The sequence below is a fragment of the Salmo salar genome, chromosome ssa16, assembly GCF_905237065.1.
Source record: "Salmo salar chromosome ssa16, Ssal_v3.1, whole genome shotgun sequence".
Lineage (NCBI taxonomy): Eukaryota > Metazoa > Chordata > Actinopteri > Salmoniformes > Salmonidae > Salmo > Salmo salar.
Window position 1 is genome coordinate 79,601,611 of NC_059457.1, and position 26,650 is coordinate 79,628,260.

General features: G+C 41.9%; 1 protein-coding gene across 6 annotated transcripts in view; it reads left to right on the top strand.

The window, feature by feature from the left end:
• The first annotated feature begins 379 nt into the window (after positions 1-379).
• LOC106575714 (PTB domain-containing engulfment adapter protein 1) overlaps positions 380-26,650 on the top strand; it is a 31,975-nt gene continuing 5,704 nt past the window's right edge. For 2 of the 6 annotated variants that reach the window (XM_045698071.1, XM_014152367.2), the window contains exons 1-5: positions 380-530; positions 15,846-15,940; positions 20,832-20,915; positions 26,200-26,264; positions 26,367-26,438. In XM_045698071.1, the coding sequence (XP_045554027.1) occupies positions 20,888-20,915; positions 26,200-26,264; positions 26,367-26,438 (165 nt within the window). In that variant the 5' untranslated portion in view covers positions 380-530; positions 15,846-15,940; positions 20,832-20,887. Of the gene's footprint in view, positions 531-15,845; positions 15,992-20,831; positions 20,916-26,199; positions 26,265-26,366; positions 26,439-26,650 lie in introns of all 6 variants that reach the window. The other 4 variants (XM_014152370.2, XM_045698072.1, XM_045698070.1 and 1 more) reach the window with 3 other exon arrangements.

Here is a 26,650-nt window from a genome sequence, read left to right on the forward strand (position 1 = left end):
AAAAATATATATAAATATTGTTTTAGCTAAAGAGGTTGGGCTCAAAACAGATGGGGCTGCACCTGCCCTGAATGACGGGTCGCCACTGCCCATGATAAATAATAATGTAAACTGTTTCTCTGCTGGGGCTGTGCAATGCTGTAATCTACTATTCTGTCTCAAGTTATTTTGAAAGGCTAGAAGAAGTCTTCCCATGTTTTTTGAAATCACAAAAGTATTTTTTTTGCCAGAGAAAGAGATATTTGACAACAATAGATCATCTTCTAATATCAAAGGATATGGTCAGTTTCAGTTTTAATCCCACACGATTTTTCATGATATAATGTTATGCACGTGGTCAGTTTAAATGGCACAGTTCAATTGCAGCGGAATAGCGGCTTTTGAAATACTTGGGTTGACGTCACTAAACTTTTCAAGAAGCGGTGCGCGCTGCCCGCGTTTGTGAAGAGAGACGGAACAGAGCCGCTCATGAACGAGAGAGCTGGGCGACAAGGAGACCGTACAAAACAAGGAATCTTTCACTTCATTTGGTGGGTTAATGTTTTCTCTTTCTCTGTAGCCTATTTGGAAAAGGGGGAATGCATAGGCTACTTTTTGTGCAGACTTTTAAGTTTTCCTATGAGTTAACGTCGTTAGTTATAGGCTATGGCAATTCTGTTTCATTGAATTGTTGGTTCGATTAAACTGAACACAATGTCTGCTGTTTTTGACAGCGCTGCGTTCATATACTGTTTTTGTTATGCCGGGATTTATTGCTGAATGGATTCTGCTGGAACATTGCGTTTTTGCTTTCCTTTGTCCAACTGATTTGAGACACGTTCTTAGAAGAGCTACACACGTCCTTATTTTTTATTTTTTAAATTTTTTTTAAATACTCAGTATTTACAAATTAGTTAATAACAGACAGAGTTAAAAGAAACAACGTTGTAGAGAAAAATGGGATAATTTGAAGAACGGGCGAGCAATTAATGTGAACTACTATGCAGGGGCGAAAATCTGATATCAACTTTGGGGGGGACAATTACATGACATTTTCTCAAGAGCAATTCCTGAGGGGGACACCAAAAGTAGTGCTGTAACACATAGCCTACATTGTAATATGGTAAATGTATATTGAGGAACCAAAGAAATAAGGTGTTTGCCGTACTCCTAACTACCGGTACCCAAAACTACACAACTATTCACAACAGCAATACCATTGCCTTTAACAAATCTTAGTTCAGTCACCAGTTTAAGTTGAGTGGGGGTATCCATGGCATTTTCCAATTATGTTCCTATTTTACAAGTAAAAAAAATGGAGAACCTTTCATAATGTTGCCAAACAAAGACTCAACAAACTTACCTGAGACTCCCTGTCTATGCCAGTCTGTCCCTGCATATCTGTCCCCAACTCTGCTGTCTGTGTGCAATCTGTTGCCTGCTCTGCCTAATGACATCATTGTGAAACATTTCCATTAGAATTTCATTTCTTTCTTATGAACATTTTATCAACTAGTCTTTGAGATATTAGGCTACTAGGATTCTTACTTTGCGTTTTGGTGTAGTGAAAAATACTCTGATGTCCGTCTTTTATTTTTCTGCCATTTTTCTACCTGGCTGGCTGGCTACACACACACACAGTGTGTAGGTTATTTACAGTAGGAGATGGGCTTCTATCATCTTATCTTTTATCATTCTATTTGGGCTTCGATCTAAAAGGTAGCTAGCAAATGTGAAACGGATTAAAATGACAAGAGTTGACAGCTGTATGAGTTCACCATTTATATAACATATGCTGCAACCTTTTGTAATTTTAATAGTTTGTTTCATATTGGCTGGCTTCCAACAATAGCTGAATTTGCAAAGCTAGCGAGCACCAATTCAGTTTCAGTGGTGTTTGCTATAATCTTTGCTACCTGGGTTAAATCAGTTTATCGCTAACCTTATCACAGGGACTTTGAAGCACTAACTTACGTCATCTGCGGAATAAATTAACCATAGCAAAGATTCCATCTTTGACGAGGCCACATAAATGGAATAGGTACTAGCTAGCTTAATAGTTAATATTTGCGCGCTAGCTGTGCATATTCAGCTAGTGTGTGTGCGCGATTGACTGGATTAACCTCACGTCAGTTACGTTCATTGAGTGCCTTTCAGACAGTGGCTACGACCCCTCTGTTACCTTGCCAGTGGATCAAACCATTGTGAGGAAAAGGGTGGGGGGGTCGCAATCTTTTGAAACTTAAAAACGCGCTGTTAAGTGTCTATAATCAGCACAATTGCTTTCATTGCGTATTATTAATATTATTTAAATTACATAGTTATGTTTCAGTGATATATTGGGGGGGACAAATCATATTTTTCCCAGGATGGGGGGGTCGTGTGCCCCCCGTCCCCCCCGCGATTTCCGCCCCTGCTACTATGTAATGTTTTAATAGCTATAGGCTATGTTGAATACAGGTTGTTTTTTAAAGACCTTAATGTATTTCTAAGGGAGCATCTTCCTTTTAGCAAGGTTTGTAATGTGCAGCACACTGGTGTGTGAGCACATCTGGCCGTTCTAGGTCACTGTGGGTTATTGTGTTGCACAACATTTTAATAGAGCAAAACGTTGTATTTTAAGTATGTCTCTCTTCCCCCGTTGTTTGACTGAAGCAGAGCTGGCCATTGATGATAAAAGTTCTGCTTGAGGCAAGAACTTGAATTAGAAGATGTTCCCTTAACTGTATTCACCCAATGAGAATGTTCTCTTTAACCCCAAGGACACTCTATACACACTAATAGACAGAGTGCTGCTTCTCCACTTTCTAACCGAACCACGTTAAATGCTCCCCTCTCTAAAGCTGCCCAACTTCACTTTGTTGATGCCAGGACTGCTTTGCTAGAGTCCACATGGACCACACTGGTTAATCAATTAATCAAATGTATTTATAAAGCCCTTTTTACATCAGCAGTGCTTATACAGAAACCCAGCCTAAAACCCTAAACAGCAAGTAATGCAGATGTAGAGGCATGGTGGCTAAGTCTAGTTTTTACCTTTTTTAATCAGCAACTGGTTCAGAATAAACTTAGTTTTGTGGGCTGGCTCTATGGCCAATTGATCAGACAATTAGGCTACAAGGAGTTATTGATACCAGCAGAAAACTCAGACAAGCACTGGAGTCGAACACTCCATTTATTTTCAGATATTGTATGCTGCTACTGTTAGTACAGTCCCTCACTGTCACATGGAATCAGTGCTCTGCTTTGTCTTGTGCTGAGGATGGCACCTGCTGCTGGACCCCTGTTTCTCCTCTCTTTATAATCATCAGCAGTACTCTAAGGCTCAAGTGAACCTGAAGCGGTGGCCAGGGCAATCCCGTGCTGCTTGGTTAGCGCCTCACTGTCAAATTAAACCCCTCGTTTGCTTCGTGGTCTGTCCTGACCACGGAGACGTCAATCCACCTCCCCTCTACAAACACACATTTCCAGGCATCTCCCAGGGGTTGTAGTGACCTTTTTCCCTAGGCCCCTTCCTACTTCCTGTGGGGCTTCTGATGCTGCTGGATCTACCTGCTGCTCTCTAGGAGAAGAAGCATCACACAATTCTGTCTGTCTGACAGCAGCACCCTACTCAGCTGTCAGAACACATTGATTCCCAAAGCAGGAGGAAGCTTAAGCACCCTGTGAAGAAGTTGCAACTCAAGTGAATCCATCGTAATACCTACTGGCTAGTTATGGCTCTATACTTTTATGTAACAGCATTCATTTCTTCCATAATAAGGTGGACTTCATAGACCAGTAAATGGATGCTGTTTTTACAGTGCAATACACCACATAGCTCCATTATACTTGTCTGGACTTGCAGGCTGTTGAGGGTTTTACTATACTGTAGTTTTGGCATTCTCATTAGAAGGATAGCGGTTTAATTTGCTGAGCTTGATTAAGTGTTATTTCATAAACTGATATTAATTACGGGCTGCTGTACAGTTTGGCGATCAATGCTCTATAATGAAGATGCTTAGGCTAATTAATTGGTCATATCGACTGGTGAGAGACTCGTTCTGAAATGAATGATAGTAAGAGTGATGCTCGATGGTGTCTGGCCAGCAGCCAATATGAGCACCCGTATTAAACGACTTTCTCACTGAAACGTATTTTGTCACTCAGCCCAGAGAAAATGGAATCAGATCAGTTTGTATTGAGACTGTTTGGTCATGAAGGCCTATTTCTGTGTGCTTGAATCTGTATTTTCCTGATGGGAAAGATGTGGCTAGTGTTACAGTCAGCAGTACCTATATCTCTGAGTGATTTGTTTGAACATTTTGAAGTAAAAAAAGATTGACATCACACAGCGCTGTTAATTCAGACTCCATACTCAAGTTCTAATATTTAGTTCTATGCTCATATAGAACGATTTGTGACTTGCCATAGAAATATGATCTATAGATTCTATTTCTATGTGTTTGGTTTTCTTTCTAGAGTCTGGAGAGAATTATGCTTCTGCATATAAATTATAGACATTTATTCATCTCCATTTTCCACTTGATTGGAAAGCTTTATTGATTAAAAAAACGAGTAGCACAAAATGGGACATTTCTCATTTGATATGAATTGACTTGTTTTAATGGCGGCAGCATCTCATTAAAAACGCCTCAACTGCTTTCACTCATTCATTATGGAGACTGCTGCAAGTTTTTGAAAATGGTCAGTTTAAACAGTTATTTAAAGTTAAAGGAATCAAAGTTCAAAACAAATTTAATAAACTTTTTTTTAAAGTACACAAAAGTTCCTCCAGGCTCAAAGTTCATTGCCTTTAAAACTAATTCCGTAAATAAAGACAAACTCTGCAGCGATTTGATTTAGTCCCCAGAACACTGTGGCTCCACATTGACCCTCCTTTAGGGAAATACAAGGAGTGTTTAGACTTGACTTGTTCACCATCCATGCATGAATGGAATTGGATGTCGTTTTCCAATTAGCTTATGCGACTATGTTGGGTTTCCCAGTGAGTGCTTTGAATTAGATTTGAATTCCACAGTAGGCCGACTTCACTGTCATGCACATATTTCACTGTCTGGGAGACAGTATATAGACTGCTGTGCTCCAGAAGTCAGAAGTGTAACATTTATGCAATACATAATGAGGAACTGTATGTAGCTTGTGTATAGTGTGTTCAGCCCGTCTGTTTTCTTACGCATACTTTTGATACATTAACATTGTATTGATCATAAAAGATGATCAGTGTTTAATATTGGAGGAACTAACATGCAGTAATTAATCAATAAGGCACGAGGGGATGTGGTATATGGATAATATACCATGACCAAGGGCTGCTCTTCTCACGATGCAACGCAGAGTGCCTGGATACAGCCCTTAGCCGTGGTAAATTGGCCATATACCATAAACCCCCAAGGTGCCTTATTGCTATTATAAACTGATTACCAACGTAATTAGAGCAGTAAAAATAAATGTTTTGACATACCCGTGGTATACAGCCAATCAGCATTCAGGGCTCAATCCACCCAGTTTTTATAATGGTGACTAATGTTGCTTTCTCTGTCTCGACCGTAGTTGTCAATGAGGTATGAGCACAGTACTATTGTTCTACTACTCTAGCCTTAATCAATCAAATCAAGAGAATAATCAAATCTTTATTTGAAGTGCATTTTAAATTGCAACACACTTCACATTAAAACAACCAAATGAAGGAGAAATTAGCTCTTTAATATTGGTTGTTTCCAGTCACCAGTGTAATGATCTAATTCATCCTCATGGTATAGTGAGTCCCTGTACACTGCTCAGTCATAATTCTCTCCTGAGACAGAAGCACATTAATCACCTCGTTGCTTTGGTTTGGCAGGTGTCCTTCTTATGACATGCACAGATTAATGATTTAAATAACTCCATGTATTTGTGTAGAGTGGGCTAAAAAGACCGTGTCCCAAAGTAGGCAGAGAAAACAAATGAAATGGAAATGGTGACAAAGTAATCTATGTTAGAACATTAAACTGGCCACTTCAGTCTGGTTTTATATTGTTGTGAAGAACAGTTCTAATTGTTTTGTTAGTGAGCATATTGAGTCTGTGGTCCCACTTTGCTGTAGTCCAATTGGCTTTTCTTCTAAACAGATCAGCCATATTGTTTGAGTGGAAAAGCCTGAAACCCCAAATCCTGCCCTCCTTTCACTCATATCATTTTAACCAGACTGTTTTTCTTCTAGTGTCTTCAGTATGAAGATGATGATCCTGACCAGACTGATATTACTCTAGTTTCTACTGTATCAGATGATCCTGACCAGACTGATATTACTCTAGTTTCTACTGTATCAGATGATCCTGACCAGACTGATATTACTCTAGTTTCTACTGTATCAGATGATCCTGACCAGACTGATATTACTCTAGTGTCTACCGTATCAGATGATCCTGACCAGACTGATATTACTCTAGTTTCTACTGCATCAGATGATCCTGACCAGACTGATATTACTCTAGTTTCTACTGTATCAGATGATCCTGACCAGACTGATATTACTCTAGTTTCTACTGTATCAGATGATCCTGACCAGACTGATATTACTCTAGTTTCTACTGTATCAGATGATCCTGACCAGACTGATATTACTCTAGTTTCTACTGTATCAGATGATCCTGACCAGACTGATATTACTCTAGTTTCTACTGTATCAGATGATCCTGACCAGACTGATATTACTCTAGTTTCTACTGTATCAGATGATCCTGACCAGACTGATATTACTCTAGTTTCTACCGTATCAGATGATCCTGACCAGACTGATATTACTCTAGTTTCTACTGTATCAGATGATCCTGACCAGACTGATATTACTCTAGTTTCTACTGTATCAGATGATCCTGACCAGACTGATATTACTCTAGTGTCTTCAGTATCACGATGATCCTGACCAGACTAATATTACTCTAGTGTAATCAGTATCATGATGAATACCTACTCTTTCTTTGATACACACTCTACCCCTGCATCAAATGATGAAGAAAAGTAAAGATGTACTTCAAATGGAGATATGGCCAGCAAGATGGATGGCAGAGCACTATGGAACACTTCTCTAGGACACTCGGGGAAGAGGAACAAAAGAAGTTCATCCTTGAGCTGAGTCATGTGCATATGATGTACTAGTGTTGTAAAAAGGAACTCTAAGGGCCAGACATCGTACTTTGGGAGTCTGAAGTACAATGATGTTTCATCCAGTGTTGCAGTAGTTCTCCAGGTACAGGCTAGATTTAAGTTTAGCCCCCAGTGGTTTAATGTAGGATCTCGGCAGAGGGGGCTCTGATCCAAGACCCATTCATTAGAGTGCAACTTCTCTTTGAAGCACATATGATGACCTAGGAATGTTGAACTTTAATGATTGGGAAAAAGCTGACCTTAGACCAGAGTGCTCTGATTGGATTCCCCTCTGCCTGAGGAGCGAGGAGGGCTTAAGGTTGGGATCTGGGTAGAGAGAACTGATCTAGGGTCAGTTCAATGTGTTCTTCTCTCTCTGAAGAATGAGATGGGCCAGGAGTGTTCTCAGTCTTATGACTTTAGGGTCACATTCCCTTATGACGCTACATGACCAGAAGTATGTGGACACCTGTTTGTCGAACATCTCATTCTAAAATCGTGGGCATTCATATAGAGATGGTCCCCCCTTTGCTGCTATAACAGCCTCCACTCTTCTGGGAAGGTTTTCCACTAGCTGTTGGAACAGAGGTCAGGCCTCTGTACAGGCCAGTGAAGTTCTTCCACACCGATCTCAACAAACCATTTCTGTATGGACCTCACTTTGTGCACGGGGGCATTGTCATGCTGAAACAGGAAAGGGCCTTCTCCAAACTGTTGGAACAAAGCACACAATCATTTAGATTGTCATTGTTGCGTTAAGATTTCCCTTCACTGGAACTAAGGGGACTAGCCCGAACCATGAAAACAGCCCCATACCATTGTTCTTCCTCCTCCACCAAACTTTACAGTTGGCACTATGCATTGGGGCAGGTAGCGTTCTTCTGGTATCCACCAAACCCAGATTTGTCCGTTGGACTGCCAGATGATGAAGCGTGATTCATCACTCCAGAGAACACGTTTCCACTGCTCCATAGTCCAGTGGCGGCGAGCGTTACACCACTCCAGCTGACGCTTGGCATTGTACATGGTGATCTTAGGCTTGTGTGCGGCTGCTCGGCCATGGAAACCCATTTCATGAAGCTCCTGACGAACAGTTTGTGTGCTGACGTTGCTTCCAGAGGCAGTTTAGAACTCGGTAGTGAGTGTTGCAACTGAGGACAGACGATTTTTACACGCTAAGCGCTTCAGCACTCGGCGGTCCCATTCTGTGAGCTTGTGTGGCCTACCACTTTGCGTCTGAGCCGTTGTTACTCCAAGATGTTTCCACTTCACAATAATCACACTTACAGTTGATCGGGGCAGCTCTAGCAGGGCAGAAATTTGACGAAAAGACTTGTTGGAAAGGTGGCATCCTATGACGGTGCCACGTTGAAAGTCACTGAGCTCTTCGGTAAGGCCATTCTACTGCCAATGTTTGTCTATGGAGATTCTATGGCTGTGTCCTCTATGTATACACCTATAAGCAACGGGTGTGGCTGAAATAGCCAAATCCACTAATTTGAAGGGGTGTCCACATACTTTTGGATATATAGTGCATCTCCCAGCACCCACCCAACCCAGACCTCTGTTTGCAACACTGGTTGGGGACCACTGCTTCACAGAAAAACACTGAGGGTGCACTTCAAAAGCCATAGCTTGGCAGTGTGTGGACACAGACCAGGGTAATGTTGAGGTATGGGCAGGTCTAAAATAGATCAAATGACTTCACAGTGCTGTATTTGTATTAATGAATGATTAGATCTGTTATTCTGTTAATGAAATAGGACATTACGTGATACACCAGATCAGTATCTCAGCAATTACAATGCTTGTTTTCGACTGGGTGGTGTGCGTGTTGCACAATTTCCTTTCGCGTTGGAGAAACAGGAAGGGATTTCCAGGGGCTGACAGAAATGGGACTTGGGTCTGATTTTCACCAAAAGCCCATATGCCTGTCTACAGCAGGATATAAAATCCATCTTATCATGGTCTGTCTGTGTGCTTTGATCCAGTTAATGGATATCAGTGGCTTGGTAATGTTTCACAATAGTCTCATATACTGCTTTCACATAGGATTTATGGTATTTTGTCTGTAAATAAAATTGGGCAAGGTTTATATGAATCTCTTACAAACAGGCCCATTTTTACAACATTCTTGCCTGCATATACCTTTTAAACCTCAGGTTATAGTGGGGGTAGTGGTGTGCAGATGTGGGTGGGAATCTATTGAATCCATTGAATACTGTATACACCATGAATTTGTTTATGCAGGTCCTACGAAATAGAAGACTAATAAAATGTATTTTCATAACAATAGAATGGCATATTTTGAGTTTGTTACATCCAAAATAATGAAATCAATAGTTATTATTTTGTTCATTAAATAGACAAGGCACACCGACCGGATCAGTCAACACAAATATTTTGTAGTAAGAATATAATGAAATATAACAGAATAAAATACTACTAATATCTTTCCCACATAACTTCCGTCACAGCAACGTGTGTAACCGCTGTCATATAAAAAAGGGATATTTTGAAACCGAGCCCGAGGCAAGCCCATTCTTTTTTTGATCTGATTAGTAAATAATAGCAATCTATATTTTCAAAAGTATGTGAATCTCATGTTCATATTTCACAACCTCTGCAGGCTTTTGGAGTTGCCTTTATGCTATCGAGCAAAATAATAGGCCTACGCTTGATTTAGGCTACATTATAGCATGCTAAATGTTTCTGATCAGTGATCGACGAACACTTGATTTAGGCTACATTTATAGCATGCTAAATGTTTCTGATCAGTGATTTAGGCTACATTATAGCATGCTAAATGTTTCTGATCAGTGATTTAGGCTACATTATAGCATGCTAAATGTTTCTGATCAGTGATTTAGGCTACATTATAGCATGCTAAATGTTTCTGATCAGTGATAGCTATACCACCTCCACTTATTTGCCCAGCCAGAGAATTAACCACATGTACAGACAGAGATTGCATGAAACAAAATCACAATCGATTGGCAGAAAAACGTGTAGGCTAAGGAACACATAGTTAGTCATCACTTGTAGGCTATTTTCTGGTGTTTTTCATTAAACGAACATGACATCCACTGTCCCACTACTAACTATACCATCGAATCTATATTCAGATGGGTTGATGGAAATGGTGTGTGTTTTCAGTGCATGTAGACTACAGTATGTCCAACAGAGAACACAGAACACTGCTCAAACAGAGCCCTTCTCGTTGGCTGTTGTCCGTCAGTCTGTCAATGTATTCCAGCGCGGAATCCGCAGGGTTCTAAGGCATTGTTGGATTTGGAATGTGTGACTGTTCAGGCCAGTGGAAGCCTTGTGTATGGAATCTGCTGTGTGATTGTCGCGGTAACGGGCTTAGTTGAGCTTGGTGTTTGTGCAGGAGCTAGATAGCAGGGGCTGGAATAGGACTATGGTTGGAGCCTTGGCATCCATTAGGAGCTCAATGTTACAGTCCTCCTTCCAACTCAATGGGTTTCTGTCGTGTTCCTACTGCAGTTATACACTACAGTATAACTGAAACATGAGTCCTTCTGGCATACGTACCGGCCAATAAGGGATTCTCTCTCGCTCCTGCTTTTGAATTGTTTGTATTTTCCTGTCCACTCTGACGAGTGGTGAGGTTTATGCGTGATCGATATTCGGCTGGAGCGGGAAGGAACTGCATTACCGAGATATGATGGCATAATAAAGCTGTCATCTCTGTGGTAAATGTGTTATGGAAATGCATTGTGGCTGGAGAAGACAAAGGAAGCAACCAACGCTGTGTTATGTAGGCACAGAGATAAATGACCTGGTGAAGCTACAGTTTCTTACAGTTAGCTTCTAAGGAAAATATAAATCTATTGTGTGGAGAAAGACAGAGCTAAATATAGCCCTAGTTTCCCCCTCACAGTGCTACCTTACTGTAGAGTCCTTTTTATTGTTCATCTAGACAAGACAGGTATGATACGTCTGGCATATTGACTGGTCTCCTCAATCCTTATATCCGAATGTAATATTATTGAGGAAATATTAGTTTGCATAATAAATATGTAATAGAATCCCCTAAATAGTCTACATACAATACAACAATACAAGTACTTTATATTCCAGTATAACTGGCCAAACACCATCCGTCAAGATAATTGACCTACATTTGTAAAGAAAGGCGAGAAACATTATTTTCATTGTTTGGTGTGTCGCCCCCCCCCCCACCGACTGTGCTTAGAGAGGGTTTTATATTACTGTGTTATTAACAGTGCTTAACAGTGGAAATATAGGTCAATCTCTACAAAACCAGACACTCTTTCCAACGCTCTAGACATTATCATAAATCCTGTTTTGAATAGCTTACTTGTCATTGGTCAATGTTTAAGGTGGCTTATGAATCATCATTGTAAGAGAAAGGGATAATTGAGGAAAGTTGAAGTTAGGGTTATCGCTAGGGTGAGGGTTGAGCTGGGGTGTGGATATGACATTAGGTTTAGGGTTGAGCTGGGGTGTGGACATGAAGCTAGGTTTAGGGTTGAGCTGGGGTGTGGATATGACATTAGGTTTAGGGTTGAGCTGGGGTGTGGACATGAAGCTAGGTTTAGGGTTGAGCTGGGGTGTGAACATGAAGCTAGGTTTAGGGTTGAGCTGGGGTGTGGACATGAAGCTAGGTTTAGGGTTGAGCTGGGGTGTGAACATGAAGCTAGGTTTAGGGTTGAGCTGGGGTGTGGACATGAAGCTAGGTTTAGGGTTGAGCTGGGGTGTGGACATGAAGCTAGGTTTAGGGTTGAGCTGGGGTGTGGACATGAAGCTAGGTTTAGGGTTGAGCTGGGGTGTGGACATGAAGCTAGGTTTAGGGTTGAGCTGGGGTGTGGACATGAAGCTAGGTTTAGGGTTGAGCTGGAGTGTGGACATGAAGCTAGGTTTAGGGTTGAGCTGGGGTGTGGACATGAAGCTAGGTTTAGGGTTGAGCTGGGGTGTGGACATGAAGCATTAGGTTTAGGGTTGAGCTGGGGTGTGAACATGAAGCTAGGTTTAGGGTTGAGCTGGGGTGTGAACATGAAGCTAGGTTTAGGGTTGAGCTGGGGTGTGGATATGAAGCATTAGGTTTAGGGTTGAGCTGGGGTGTGGACATGAAGCTAGGTTTAGGGTTGAGCTGGGGTGTGAACATGAAGCTAGGTTTAGGGTTGAGCTGGGGTGTGGACATGAAGCTAGGTTTAGGGTTGAGCTGGGGTGTGGACATGAAGCTAGGTTTAGGGTTGAGCTGGAGTGTGGACATGAAGCTAGGTTTAGGGTTGAGCTGGGGTGTGGACATGAAGCTAGGTTTAGGGTTGAGCTGGGGTGTGGACATGAAGCTAGGTTTAGGGTTGAGCTGGAGTGTGGACATGAAGCTAGGTTTAGGGTTGAGCTGGGGTGTGAACATGAAGCTAGGTTTAGGGTTGAGCTGGGGTGTGGACATGAAGCTAGGTTTAGGGTTGAGCTGGGGTGTGGACATGAAGCTAGGTTTAGGGTTGAGCTGGGGTGTGGATATGACATTAGGTTTAGGGTTGAGCTGGGGTGTGGACATGAAGCTAGGTTTAGGGTTGAGCTGGGGTGTGAACATGAAGCTAGGTTTAGGGTTGAGCTGGGGTGTGGACATGAAGCTAGGTTTAGGGTTGAGCTGGGGTGTGGACATGAAGCTAGGTTTAGGGTTGAGCTGGAGTGTGAACATGAAGCTAGGGTTAGGGTTGAGCTGGGGTGTGGACATGAAGCTAGGTTTAGGGTTGAGCTGGGGTGTGGACATGAAGCTAGGTTTAGGGTTGAGCTGGGGTGTGGACATGAAGCTAGGTTTAGGGTTGAGCTGGGGTGTGGACATGAAGCTAGGTTTAGGGTTGAGCTGGGGTGTGGACATGAAGCTAGGTTTAGGGTTGAGCTGGGGTGTGGACATGAAGCTAGGTTTAGGGTTGAGCTGGGGTGTGGACATGAAGCTAGGTTTAGGGTTGAGCTGGGGTGTGGATATGACATTAGGTTTAGGGTTGAGCTGGGGCGTGGACATGAAGCTAGGTTTAGGGTTGAGCTGGGGCGTGGACATGAAGTTAAGACAGTACCTCTGTACCAGGGGGTAAACCCATATTCCTTACCCACTCTGTAAAATAAACAACTATTCTCTTTTCCTGTCAGTCTGTAAATACTCTGCCTGCAGGTTCTAATGTTAGGTATTTTAAAGTGGTATTTGTTCCCTTAAAGTATCTCCTTCAACTTATCTTGACTGTCTTCAGGTGACATGGGTAATAGATCAGGTATGTCTAGGATGGCTCGGGCAAAAAACAATTTTTCATACAGAAGTGTACCTAAAAGATTTTCTCTGACTTGCACCATCCAATTACATTTATTAAAAGGGAACTTTCTGTCCAGAACCATTAATCTGTTAAGAAGTAGACAGTTTTGTCATTTTAAATGAGAGACTTGTGTGTTAGGAGAAGGTGCAAAGAGAGGGTCTGGCTGGGTGTGTTTCCAGGGGTCCCCAGAGGGGGTTGACCGTCTACAAGGAGAGGGCCTGGCTGGGTAGGTTACATGGTACTGGCCACAGGAAGGGCTTTGGGTGCTTGGCACAGACTTATCTACCCCAGACAGAGCACTGCAGATCAGAGTCTTAACAGCGATAGGGGATGTCTCTATTGGAAAAATTGTCCTCTGTGCTGAGCTGTTGTTTTCAGAGATGCAGCACAGGGAAACCAATAAAGCTATTCATGGGGCCTGGAGTGTTCTGGTCCATGTTGGAGTGTGAGGGTAGAGTGGATGAACCAACAGGCTCCAATACGACAGCTTCTACCACCAGGCCATCAGACTGCTGAACAGAACCCTAGCTGTCTGCCTGCACAGACCTGCACCTTAGACCATTTCCACTCTCACTACACATCCAACCCATACACACACTTAAACACACACTTAAACACACAAACACCCACACTTAAAAGTGATTCATACTTTTAAACAACATCAACAGAGACATGTTGCTTAACCAGGACAACCCGTTTCTGGATCAGATTCCTCCCATGTAGAATGTGCTCCAGGACAACAGGTTTCTGGATCAGATTCCTCCCATGTAGAATGTGCTCCAGGACAACAGGTTTCTGGATCAGATTCCTCCCATGTAGAATGTGCTCCAGGACAACCGGTTTCTGGATCAGATTCCTCCCATGTAGAATGTGCTCCAGGACAACAGGTTTCTGGATCAGATTCCTCCCATGTAGAATGTGCTCCAGGACAACAGGTTTCTGGATCAGATTCCTCCCATGTAGAATGTGCTCCAGGACAACAGGTTTCTGGATCAGATTCCTCCCATGTAGAATGTGCTCCAGGACAACAGGTTTCTGGATCAGATTCCTCCCATGTAGAATGTGCTCCAGGACAACAGGTTTCTGGATCAGATTCCTCCCATGTAGAATGTGCTCCAGGACAACAGGTTTCTGGATCAGATTCCTCCCATGTAGAATGTGCTGCAGAATACACATAAAGAAGAAACGAAGATGGAGCCAGTCATTTCTCTCTCCACAGTGCAACCCTGTTAACTTGCATTGCTGCCTGATTGATCGAATGGACACACAAATCATTTCTCACTGCCTTAAAAACCATACGCTCCATTAAGAGTATTAAAATGTATACAGCTATGAGAAATGTGTCTAATGTATCTTCCATCACACACAAGCTAAATGATGGGTATGTCAGGAGAAGGGGATAGTGAACCTTAGCCTACGCCCTGTTTTCGTCTTTTAAGCTTGTCATGCAAATAACTGTCAAGTCTCCTGTCAGAAGCTGATATGAATACCAGCCCTGTTTTCACATTACTGAGACTTCTCCTGTGGGACATTGTGAACATATCATTTATACTGTATGGATAAGCACAGTTAAATGTTTCTGAGAGTTTTGTCTCTGAAATGGGCAACGTGCCATATTATAGATCCTGTGGGGGGGGGGGGGGTCATATGTTACCTATAGCCGCTTTCCCTCAACCTCGTCCTCTCTCCCCATCTCTCCACCCTCTCTCTCTCTCCCCTGACCCTCTCTCTCCCCTGACCCTCTCTCTCTCTCTCTCCCCTGACCCTCTCTCTCTCTCTCTCCCCTGACCCTCTCTCTCTCTCTCTCCCCTGACCCTCTCTCTCTCTCCCCTCTCCCCCCCTCGCTTGCTTGCTCACTCTCCCCTCTCATATTTCCCTCATTTTCTCCCTCCATCTTCAAGTTCTGTCCTATTTGGTTCTGTATGTTCATTGGTTGATATCTATAAGGGGGAAGAGTTAAGCCATTTACTGTTGTATTGTGGGCTGTCAGGTTGCTGTGGTGATGCACATTATATTCTAATGGAAGGACAATGTTCCAGGAGCCAAATCTCAGCTGGGATTTCATGGGTGTTATTTGCCCTGGGAGAGAAATAGAGAATACTATTACTCCATCAGTATTGGTTATAGAAACAATGTGACAATGGCTGTCAGGGGGCTTTATACTCTCTACTCCATAGTATACTATAATATACTACTGTATATACCAATATTGCATAACCTATTATGCTTCATGTTTGATTCCGTGGAGCAATATAGATGCAAATGATTAGATCCTAGCTTGTCCAATATAAAAATGTGTTCTTCCAATTTGTAGTCATAATCTTCCAATATTTTATACTATAAAGATATGTCATATTATAATAATGTATGGTTACCATGAGAAGATCCTTTGTAATCATGATGGGGATGATAATCAATACTTCCTGTTTTTCTCAACAGGAAAGAGGGAACTGATGAGTCAGAGGGGAGGTTAGATGAGTGACAGACACTACTAGTGGGTTCCAGTTCCAGACACACAAATCCAAATCAAGAAGGTACATTTATCTTCCTCTCATCACAACATGTTCCCTGAACATTTCATAAAGGTACAGGACCACTCCTGTTCTTCTACATGAAAATGAAAATATATTGCTTGTGTAAAGGACAGGTAACACAATATTGTTGTTCCAAATGGAGCTCTCTTGAGTGTTGAGTGTGTCAGTTAGTGAGCATTCTTTAGTCCTGTCATGTTCCCTGATTGGTCACATAGCGCAGTATGTGCTACAGATGTAGGATCGTAATTTGATCACCCTTTTCAAGGAGAACTTTGCTCCAATGCATGACATTTTAAACTAGCAGTGTATTTGAGGTTTAAAAAGCTTCTGAAGTTTATAATTTCCACTTTTACATTTCAGACTTTAAATTTATCAACCCCTACAAAAATGTCCATGAATCCACATAATAATTCATATTTCTTCTTGCTGCAGGATTTTTTTTCCTGCTTTAGCAAACAGGCTCAAATTTAAGATCCGACATACAGGTCTTTATTTCATTGCAATTCGGTTCAGTATGTGTTACATTAATACCAAGGTCAAGGAGCTGAGTATGTCTTATAGTTATGGTATAGCTGGGATATGTTCTCCCTTGGTTAGAAAAATAAGTACTCATTCTTAACAGTGCCATCTTTGGCTTTGACAAATGTTTCTCAGAGTACTGAACTTGCAAAGTTCTCTTTTTTTTCTCTCTTTCTCTCCTTCTCTTTCTTTCTCTCTTTTTCTTATCCACTGGAAGTAAAAAGCAGGACCACAGTTTTAAACTTAGTTTAGTCTGTCCTTGCCCTCGAGGGCTTGTATTTTCTCAGCCTCTGAGAGAACCACTTCCCCTAGGAAATCAGTGCTTGACAGTAAAATATGGTCACATTATGAATGTCTCGGTCTGGCATTCCGTGGGTAAAAGTCCTTATCATGCAAAAACAGCCATGAAGATTAGAGTGAAATTATTAAAAAGGGTTTAAGCCTTAACGGTTCACCGGGAATCACTCAGTGAGATTTATAGACCTGCCTCATTATACTAGAGTGCTTTGTCTTGTCGTCTCACACACACACACACTTCTCTACAAAGCAACGAAACGACTAGCTCAAGAACTTTGAGAGCGGCAGACATCAGTCATGGCCTCAAATCAACTTCACATTACTCAACTTCGCATAGCATAAAGGCACAGGCCACCCCTAAACAACAGAACTACACTTCCCCCTCCAACCCATGACAACCATTGCCACATAGCCTATCAGAAAGGAGAAGAGAAAAGAAAACAGGCCATAGTGTTTGAAACACCCTCCTCGCCTCCTCGCACCCGGCACTTGAAACTGCCAATCGGATTTGGAATTTCCGCATGACTAAAGTAAGGTTGTGTCCCATAGGGCTCTGGTCAATAGTAGTGCACTATATAAGGAATAGGATGCCGTTTGAGACGCAGCCCAAGTAATTAGTGTGAATGCTATTCTAATCTGGCAAATAAATGAGCACAGTAAAATAGGTTAGTTAAAAAGGGTCAGTCTGCAGTTTCCAGCCCTATCCCTCAGCCTTTTTACCGAAACAGTGGTGGGGTAACTGCTTTGTTATTGTTTCAATTGCGGATTGCCCCTTTAAGGGGGATCTGAGTACCCCCTCTCTGGGAGTAGCTATGAATCTAATAGCCTTCATTAGTTGGAATGGGTCCCTGATGGACATACTGTTGTCTTCCTAGGTCACACATTAGTTTCCAGGAAGTGTCTGGATCATCATTTGAGTAGACAGTAGAGGCTAAATCCTAACTTGCACTTAAGCTGAATTTTCACTTAGTCATGCATTGATGTCAATGGGAGACTGAATATACATTTGACCCCAGTGGAATTTAGGATACTTGCCTATGTGAGAACATTTTCTTGATGACTAACAAATAGGTGAAAAGTATTTGAGAGAACCAACCGATGTCTTTGAGTTCTCTTCAATTATGTCAATTGATTCTGTCAATGGGTTTTCTAACTATGCATGTCATAGCACGTTTTACACTTCCTGGGTTTGTAGGATTGTCTTTTGACATTTCTTGCAGTCATCGGTGCCGTGTAAGGCCAATTCTTTTTAACTGTAATGGTTGCTATGTGACAGCCATAAGCAGTGATGGCCTCAATCACACTGGCCCTGTTTTATTCTGAGTGAGGACAGACTAAACTCAGCTCCCACCAAAACACGTTCCCCCTAATGTAAATTCCCTGTGCAGCATGGAGATTTGATCCATGGATCCCTATAATGGAAGACACTTTTTTAATAAGATTGGTTCCTGAAGGAAGAAGTCATTTTTTCTCGTAACTTTAAAATGGCTTCCTGTCTGTAGTATTTTCAATTTAGTTTTATCTGGTGTTACCATGCATCCATGGAAATCTAATTACACTTCCATTATAGTCCATGTGCCACATTAAAGTATTATTTATTGATAAAACCAGCATGTAAATTGAAAGTCGTTCACTCTAAGGCTTTGAGAGGATGGATAATATTACTTTGAGACACTTATCAATGGAAGTGCATGATGGAAGTCCATTTTAATGGATCCTTTATGGGTTTATATGGTGTTGGATTGTCAGTGTATGACTGACATGTTATTGAATTGATGACAATGATTTCTGAGGTTGTCTCTTCGTATGTGTGTAATGATGATGATGATGATTCATTCATTCATTTCTTCGCGTGGCCCTTAACTGAATTGCTTACAGTGTACAATGCACTCAATCTGCAATAAGATTATTTTTGAAACTTCTGTACATGTTTTTCATGACAAGAATATCGACAATATGACATGTCTTGGCTATAGCCAGTGTATTCATTTTTTTTACATGAGGTGTAGTCTCACCAAGAACAATGAACTGTGACGATGTCACCCATTGAATGAAATTACAATAACTGACCCTTGACCCTATGACAAGGTATGTTCTTTAGTCATCACTATTCTTTTTCAAAATCAATATTTTGTCTCCTTTGTGTCCGTTGTTAGACCATGCATTGATTCTAGCCTGTGGAGCTTAAGTCCATGTTGGGATTTTGAGTCCGACTGTGTTGCCCTTAATTCTTCATCTCAGACCCTGTTAGATTATGTCCCAACAAGACCAAAACAAAGCTGCTTATACAAAGCTAATATAACACATATATTAGACGTAGTTAAACCTGTCTATCTGTGCCATGACATTTTTTAAAAATGTAATTTAAATAAAAGCATGAGGTCATTTCAGAGGTTGGCGACAGTTTTAGTTTCAGGGAGGAAAGACTTTTCTCTGTCTAAGAAGATGGAGGAGAAACCATATGAACTAAAGTCTCCACTGCATACAGATGTAGGATGTTAATTTGATCACCCTGTTGCAGGACAACTTTCCTGCATTGTAGGATATTTTCAATTTGTAGTGTATTCGAGGTAAAAAAAAGTCTTCTGGAGTTTGTCATTTCCACTTGGACATTTCAGACATGATTTTTCCCTTACATTTTGTGTATCAACCCCTAGAAAATTGTGCATTAATTATAATTCACATTTCATGTTGCTGCGGCATTATTTTCCAGCTGTAGCAAATTGGCTCAAATAAAGATCCTACATTTGTACCTGCATCCACAGCTCTCAAAGTCTCCGTCCTAAGATCTTAGTAAAAAGGTGAGGAACGTGGCAGTACGTTGAGAACTCAAGCTTCTTGCAGCATGTCAGCCTTCTAGCCGTTTAGCTCCATCAGGCTAAGAAGCTGTAGCTGGTGAGGAATATAGGAAGACATTCCAGTTACACAAGATTTTATGGCTGATATAGGGATTTTCCACTTACAAGTTATACTGAACATGATAGTGGCCTTGGTTATACCGATGGTAACGTCCATGGTGTGAGACCGTTCAGCTGAGTCACCACAAAGCCTCACTAGTTTACATCTCATGCACTTGTCATATAGGGAAGTGAAATCATGAAAAATTATAGAAACCTCTGACCTAATCGTTTGAACTGAAATGAACTGGTCTGGCGATATGGAATATGATACATTCACAAGCAGACTGTTCACTAGTGTTACTCAAGGCAACATGTTTATTTTTGCAATTGTGTTAACAAAGGGATATTGTTGTTTATCTGTGGGATGACCGTTTAAGGCATGACTGTTTAAGTCGAACGCTGGCTAAAGCTTAGCATGGCTTGAATGTTTGGATCAGGGATAATCGTATAGAGGAATGCATTCTAAAGGCTGAACATTGTTTTTGGTAGAAGCAGAAATGTATTGAAAAATGTATTGCATGTATTATTCTCTCTGTGTGTGTGGGTGGTTTGCCACTAGGTGCATCCATGTGAATGACGTTCACAATAGTCCTGTCCTCTGTCTCCAACCCATATTTCCTTTACCTCCCAACACCAGACCAAACCTCAATCTAGCTCCTGTTTCCTTTACCTCCCAACACCAGACCAAACCTCAATCTAGCTCCTGTTTCCTTTACCTCCCAACACCATACCAAACCTCAATCTAGCTCCTGTTTCCTTTACCTCCCAACACCATACCAAACCTCAATCTAGCTCCTGTTTCCTTTACCTCCCAACACCATACCAAACCTCAATCTAACTCATATCTCCTTTACCCAACACCATACCAAACGTCAATCTAGCTCCGGTCTCCAGTCATTTAGCTTCACATTGATCTCTCACTGCACCAGTTAGCCAAGACAAGCCAATACAGATAGATCTCTCTCTCACTGAGTGTGTCTCAAATAGCTCCCTATTCCCGATGTGGTGTACTGCTTTTGACCACGTGCCATAAGGCTCTGGTCAACAGTAGTGTACTGAATAGAGTGCCATTTGGGGTGCTGATCTCTCTCTTTTCCCAGCCATCCCCTAACCCACAGCCCCTCAGTCAGTCGTTCAATGTCCTTGACCTTGACTTTGTTGTTTTGTCCCTCCAGGCTCCTGATCCACTGCAGAGCCCTGGTCTCAGTACCACCAGAGAAGCCATCGCAGTATGAACCGAGCTTTCAACAGGAGAAAAGGTAACAGCTCACTGTATTCATTGAGTGCATTTGAAATTACACCATGTTTCTTATACACAAACAGCACAGTCTTTTGAAAGCATGTTGACCTCAAGTACTTACCCACTGGGCAAGACCTGGTTGAATCAACATTGTTTCCACGTCATTTTTAATCAAATTTAATGTAATGACTTTGAATGAAAGTGGAAAACTAGATTGATAAAAATAAATCAATTTTTTAACCTTAAATCCACTCACATGTTTTTGGTTTGATTTCACGTTAGTTGACAACTGAACCAAATGTAAATCAAACTTTGCCATTGAAATGAGGTCTGTGTCCAGTGGGTAGAGACATTTCATGTTGTAGTTCTGTATGGAATGTATGTGTTACTTACAGAACATAATGTAAAGGCCATTTGTACCTACTCAGGTCAATTTAATTCCTGATGAACAAATGTCTCAATTCTCTCATCTTCATTAGTGTCTCTTTCTGTCTCTCTAGTCGTGTCTACGCTTTACACTTACATGCGACTTCTATCTAGACGCACAAAAGTGGCTTTGTCGTCAGATTGTGTTCAGAGCTGTCTGACCACTTCAGGAGGTGGTCAGGGCTGCATTGTGTGCAGATTTCTCCTCAGTCTGGACGCAATCAGGCTACCGAAACGCATAGCGTGGGCGACGTCATCAGCACTCCTCCCACAAGTCTCCAGAAAACTTGTGTTTTGGGACTGAGAGGCACCATTTCATTATACCGTTGGAGGAAATATGTTCCTAGCATGTAGGGAACCTGTTTGCAGGCCTCTAATGGTATCCATCTAGCTAATATTTAGAAAAATATTTGGCTAGAGTTATGCTAACTCGTTTGCAGTCCCTTTAGCGTTTCTTGTTAGCTTGCTGGCTAGCTACAGTAGTTAGCTACTGCCATCAGCTGTTGTGGTGTTATCATATTTAGCCTATTCCACCGTTTGTAGGATGCATACTTGATATTGAATATAGTGCGGGAACGGACACAATGTGGACACATTTTAAATGTAGACAGACGCATGACGTGTTTGGAATTCCAGAATCAGAACTCCATTTTCAGAATACAAAATCTGAATGAACTGTCAAGTCTAGACACAATCTCTCTCGCTTGAGCTCTGCGCTCTCTATGCTGCAAAAACTCTAAACATGGCTGGTTACATCTGTCAGTGGGCTGATACAGGTGTCTCTGACCTGATGTTTTACTAGACTAGTGACTTTGCTCCTTTCCTAATATGCATGCATATACACCGCCTCTGGCCTCCGACGCTCCACAATCTTTACCTCGCCACCAACGTCTGCCCAGAGTTTCTCACTTAGTAGTCGCAGCACTAGCTGGGTTTGGTGGTCTGAATATTTCATTAGGATGCTGTGAGGCACATTCTATTCTGTTGCGTCAACCCCACTCTACAAATGTCCACTCACTTTCCTGCTACTACTTTTAAACGTGTGTGTGTGTGTGTGTGTGCTGGATCTTAAAGCAGCCTCTACCCGTCCATCCACCTAGTACTCACCCCTGTTGTGTTGACAGTATTTCCAGGATTAGTTAGCAGACACATTGTTACTCTTCCACAGGCCCATTTCATGTACACACTTTTATTTTATTGTTCATTTTATCATTTGTGATGTCTCCTATCTCAGAGATAGGTTTACATGGAGACCATCTGATGCAGAGAGGGTCTCCAAATGGGCCCTGGTCAAGGATAGTGCACTGTATAGGGCATACGGGCACATTTGAGACACTGTCTTTACAGCCTTTCCTGTTGGTCGTAAACTGTAGAGACACATAGGCACTGAATGTGATTAATCAAGGTGAATGAAAAACGTATAGTATTTTCAGAGAACTATTCATTAGGAGTGGCTGTTCAATCCATACCTTGCAGTTAGTGTATATTATCACCGTCAAAGTGCGAAAGAGTTGGAATAAAATGAGTCTGTGTGCTTTCCTACCAGAAAAAAACAATGCATTTTCTTTATATCTGAACCACAAACACCACTCTCTTGCATCCCTGTTATATTCATTTAGATTCATATTCCAGATCAACTTACAGTACAGTCAGTGTAGTACAATCACATTCCGTGCCAATGTGTCTACAGTAGGAAAAACGAGCACATTTCCACCTGACTGAATGTGTTTCTCTTACACTAATACTACCTGATGTGTTGATTTACATTGAGTACAAAATATTAAGAACACCTTCCTAATATTGAGTTATCACTATATGGAGCTAACACCAATACTACCTGACCTCCTATATGGAGCTAACACCAATACTACCTGACCTCCTATATGGAGCTAACACCAATACTACCTGACCTCCTATATGGAGGTAACACCAATACTACCTGACCTCCTATATGGAGGTTACACCAGTACTACCTGACCTCCTATATGGAGGTTACACCAATACTACCTGACCTCCTATATGGAGGTTACACCAATACTACCTGACCTCCTATATGGAGGTTACACCAATACTACCTGACCTCCTATATCAAATTTCAAATCAATCAAATTTATTTTTATATAGCCCTTCGTACATCAGCTGATATCTCAAAGTGCTGTACAGAAACCCAGCCTAAAACCCCAAACAGCAAGCAAAGCATGTGAAAGAAGCACGGTGGCTAGGAAAAACTCCCTAGGAAAAACTCCCTAGAAAGGCCAAAAACCTAGGAAGAAACCTAGAGAGGAGGTTACACCAATACTACCTGACCTCCTATATGGAGGTTACACCAATACTACCTGACCTCCTATATGGAGGTTACACCAATACTACCTGACCTCCTATATGGAGGTTACACCAATACTACCTGACCTCCTATATGGAGGTTACACCAGTACTACCTGACCTCCTATATGGAGGTTACACCAATACTACCTGACCTCCTATATGGAGGTTACACCAATACTACCTGACCTCCTATATGGAGGTTACACCAATACTACCTGACCTCCTATATGGAGGTTACACCAATACTACCTGACCTCCTATATGGAGGTTACACCAATACTACCTGACCTCCTATATGGAGGTTACACCAAAACTACCTGACCTCCTATATGGAGGTTACACCAGTACTACCTGACCTCCTATATGGAGGTTACACCAGTACTACCTGACCTCCTATATGGAGGTTACACCAATACTACCTGACCTCCTATATGGAGGTTACACCAATACTACCTGACCTCCTATATGGAGGTTACACCAATACTACCTGACCTCCTATATGGAGGTTACACCAATACTACCTGACCTCCTATATGGAGGTTACACCAATACTACCTGACCTCCTATATGGAGGTTACACCAATACTACCTGACCTCCTATATGGAGGTTACACCAATACTACCTGACCTCCTATATGGAGGTTACACCAGTACTACCTGACCTCCTATATGGAGGTTACACCAATACTACCTGACCTCCTATATGGAGGTTACACCAATACTACCTGACCTCCTATATGGAGGTTACACCAGTACTACCTGACCTCCTATATGGAGGTTACACCAATACTACCTGACCTCCTATATGGAGGTTACACCAATACTACCTGACCTCCTATATGGAGGTTACACCAATACTACCTGACCTCCTATATGGAGGTTACACCAATACTACCTGACCTCCTATATGGAGGTTACACCAATACTACCTGACCTCCTATATGGAGGTTACACCAATACTACCTGACCTCCTATATGGAGGTTACACCAATACTACCTGACCTCCTATATGGAGGTTACACCAATACTACCTGACCTCCTATATGGAGGTTACACCAATACTACCTGACCTCCTATATGGAGGTTACACCAGTACTACCTGACCTCCTATATGGAGGTTACACCAGTACTACCTGACCTCCTATATGGAGGTTACACCAATACTACCTGACCTCCTATATGGAGGTTACACCAGTACTACCTGACCTCCTATATGGAGGTTACACCAGTACTACCTGACCTCCTATATGGAGGTTACACCAGTACTACCTGACCTCCTATATGGAGGTTACACCAGTACTACCTGACCTCCTATATGGAGGTTACACCAGTACTACCTGACCTCCTATATGGAGGTTACACCAGTACTACCTGACCTCCTATATGGAGGTTACACCAGTACTACCTGACCTCCTATATGGAGGTTACACCAGTACTACCTGACCTCCTATATGGAGGTTACACCAGTACTACCTGACCTCCTATATGGAGGTTACACCAGTACTACCTGACCTCCTATATGGAGGTTACACCAATACTACCTGACCTCCTATATGGAGGTTACACCAATACTACCTGACCTCCTATATGGAGGTTACACCAATACTACCTGACCTCCTATATGGAGGTTACACCAGTACTACCTGACCTCCTATATGGAGGTTACACCAATACTACCTGACCTCCTATATGGAGGTTACACCAATACTACCTGACCTCCTATATGGAGGTTACACCAATACTACCTGACCTCCTATATGGAGGTTACACCAATACTACCTGACCTCCTATATGGAGGTTACACCAATACTACCTGACGTATCCCTCTTCATGGAGGTAAAATGTGTTTTCTCTCTCTTTGTGACCTTTCGGTAATCCCCATGGTTCTGTATGGAATGTGGAAGGAAGGCTTGAGCACATGGGGAGCAGTAGCCTTTGATTTTGGAACTCAACTCAGTGGGGCCACTGGTCTAATGCCAATGCTAAAAATTGCTGTGGTTATGCTCACCTGTTATGTGAAGGTTAACAGACACAGGCCTAATCGTTGATGGCATGTAGATACTTCCTGATACAAGACACTAGTTCCTCTTGTTGCATTAATGAAGATCAACAGAATCACAGCAAATGCATCATTGGTTTAATTATCAATGTTACCTTTTTTTATAGAATTTGTTTGTTGTATCATCACTTTGTTTATCTAATTCTGTAGCTTAGCTTATAGATGCTTATATACACTTTCTGGGGAAGAAGAACCCGGTTCAGACCAGTTCTAATCCTGTATCTGTTTAAGGCTTGGATGGCAAAGAATTGTATACGTTTTACATTTACGTCATTTAGCAGACGCTCTTATCCAGAGCGACTTACAAATTGGTGCATTCACCTTATGATATCCAGTGGAACAACCACTTTACAATGGTGCATCTAAATATTTTAGGGGGGGGTTAGAAGGATTACTTTGTCCTTCTAAAACTTAAATATGTAACTTTTTTTTTTTTCTGTGTCAAATTTCAATACATGTATGTACAGTTTTAACATGAATTTGTTTGTTTCAGATAAATCTGGAGGGATGACACCCCCCGAGGCTTTGGCCAAGAATCACATGGCTTACAATGTCAAGGTAGGATCTTCTAATTACACTTCCGCCTGCGTTGAGCTCACAGAGAGGTGAATAGCACCATCTACTGGACAGAAAATGATGTTCCGTTTTATCCTGTTGCAGTTCCTTGGCGTAACAGAGGTTGACCAACCAAAAGGCACAGATGTCATAAGGATTGCAGTGAGAAAGCTGAAGGTATGCTCTTAAGAATTTCCCCCAGTACTCAAACAATTCTGATTTTATAGGACCTTAGATTTGTCGATGTCATAACGTACCATCCGAGCCACTGCCTGTTCACCCCGCTATCATCCAGAAGGCGAGGTCAGTACAGGTGCATCAAAGCTGGGACCGAGAGATTTAAAAAAACAGCTTCTACTGTATCTCAAGGCCATCAGACTGTTAAATAG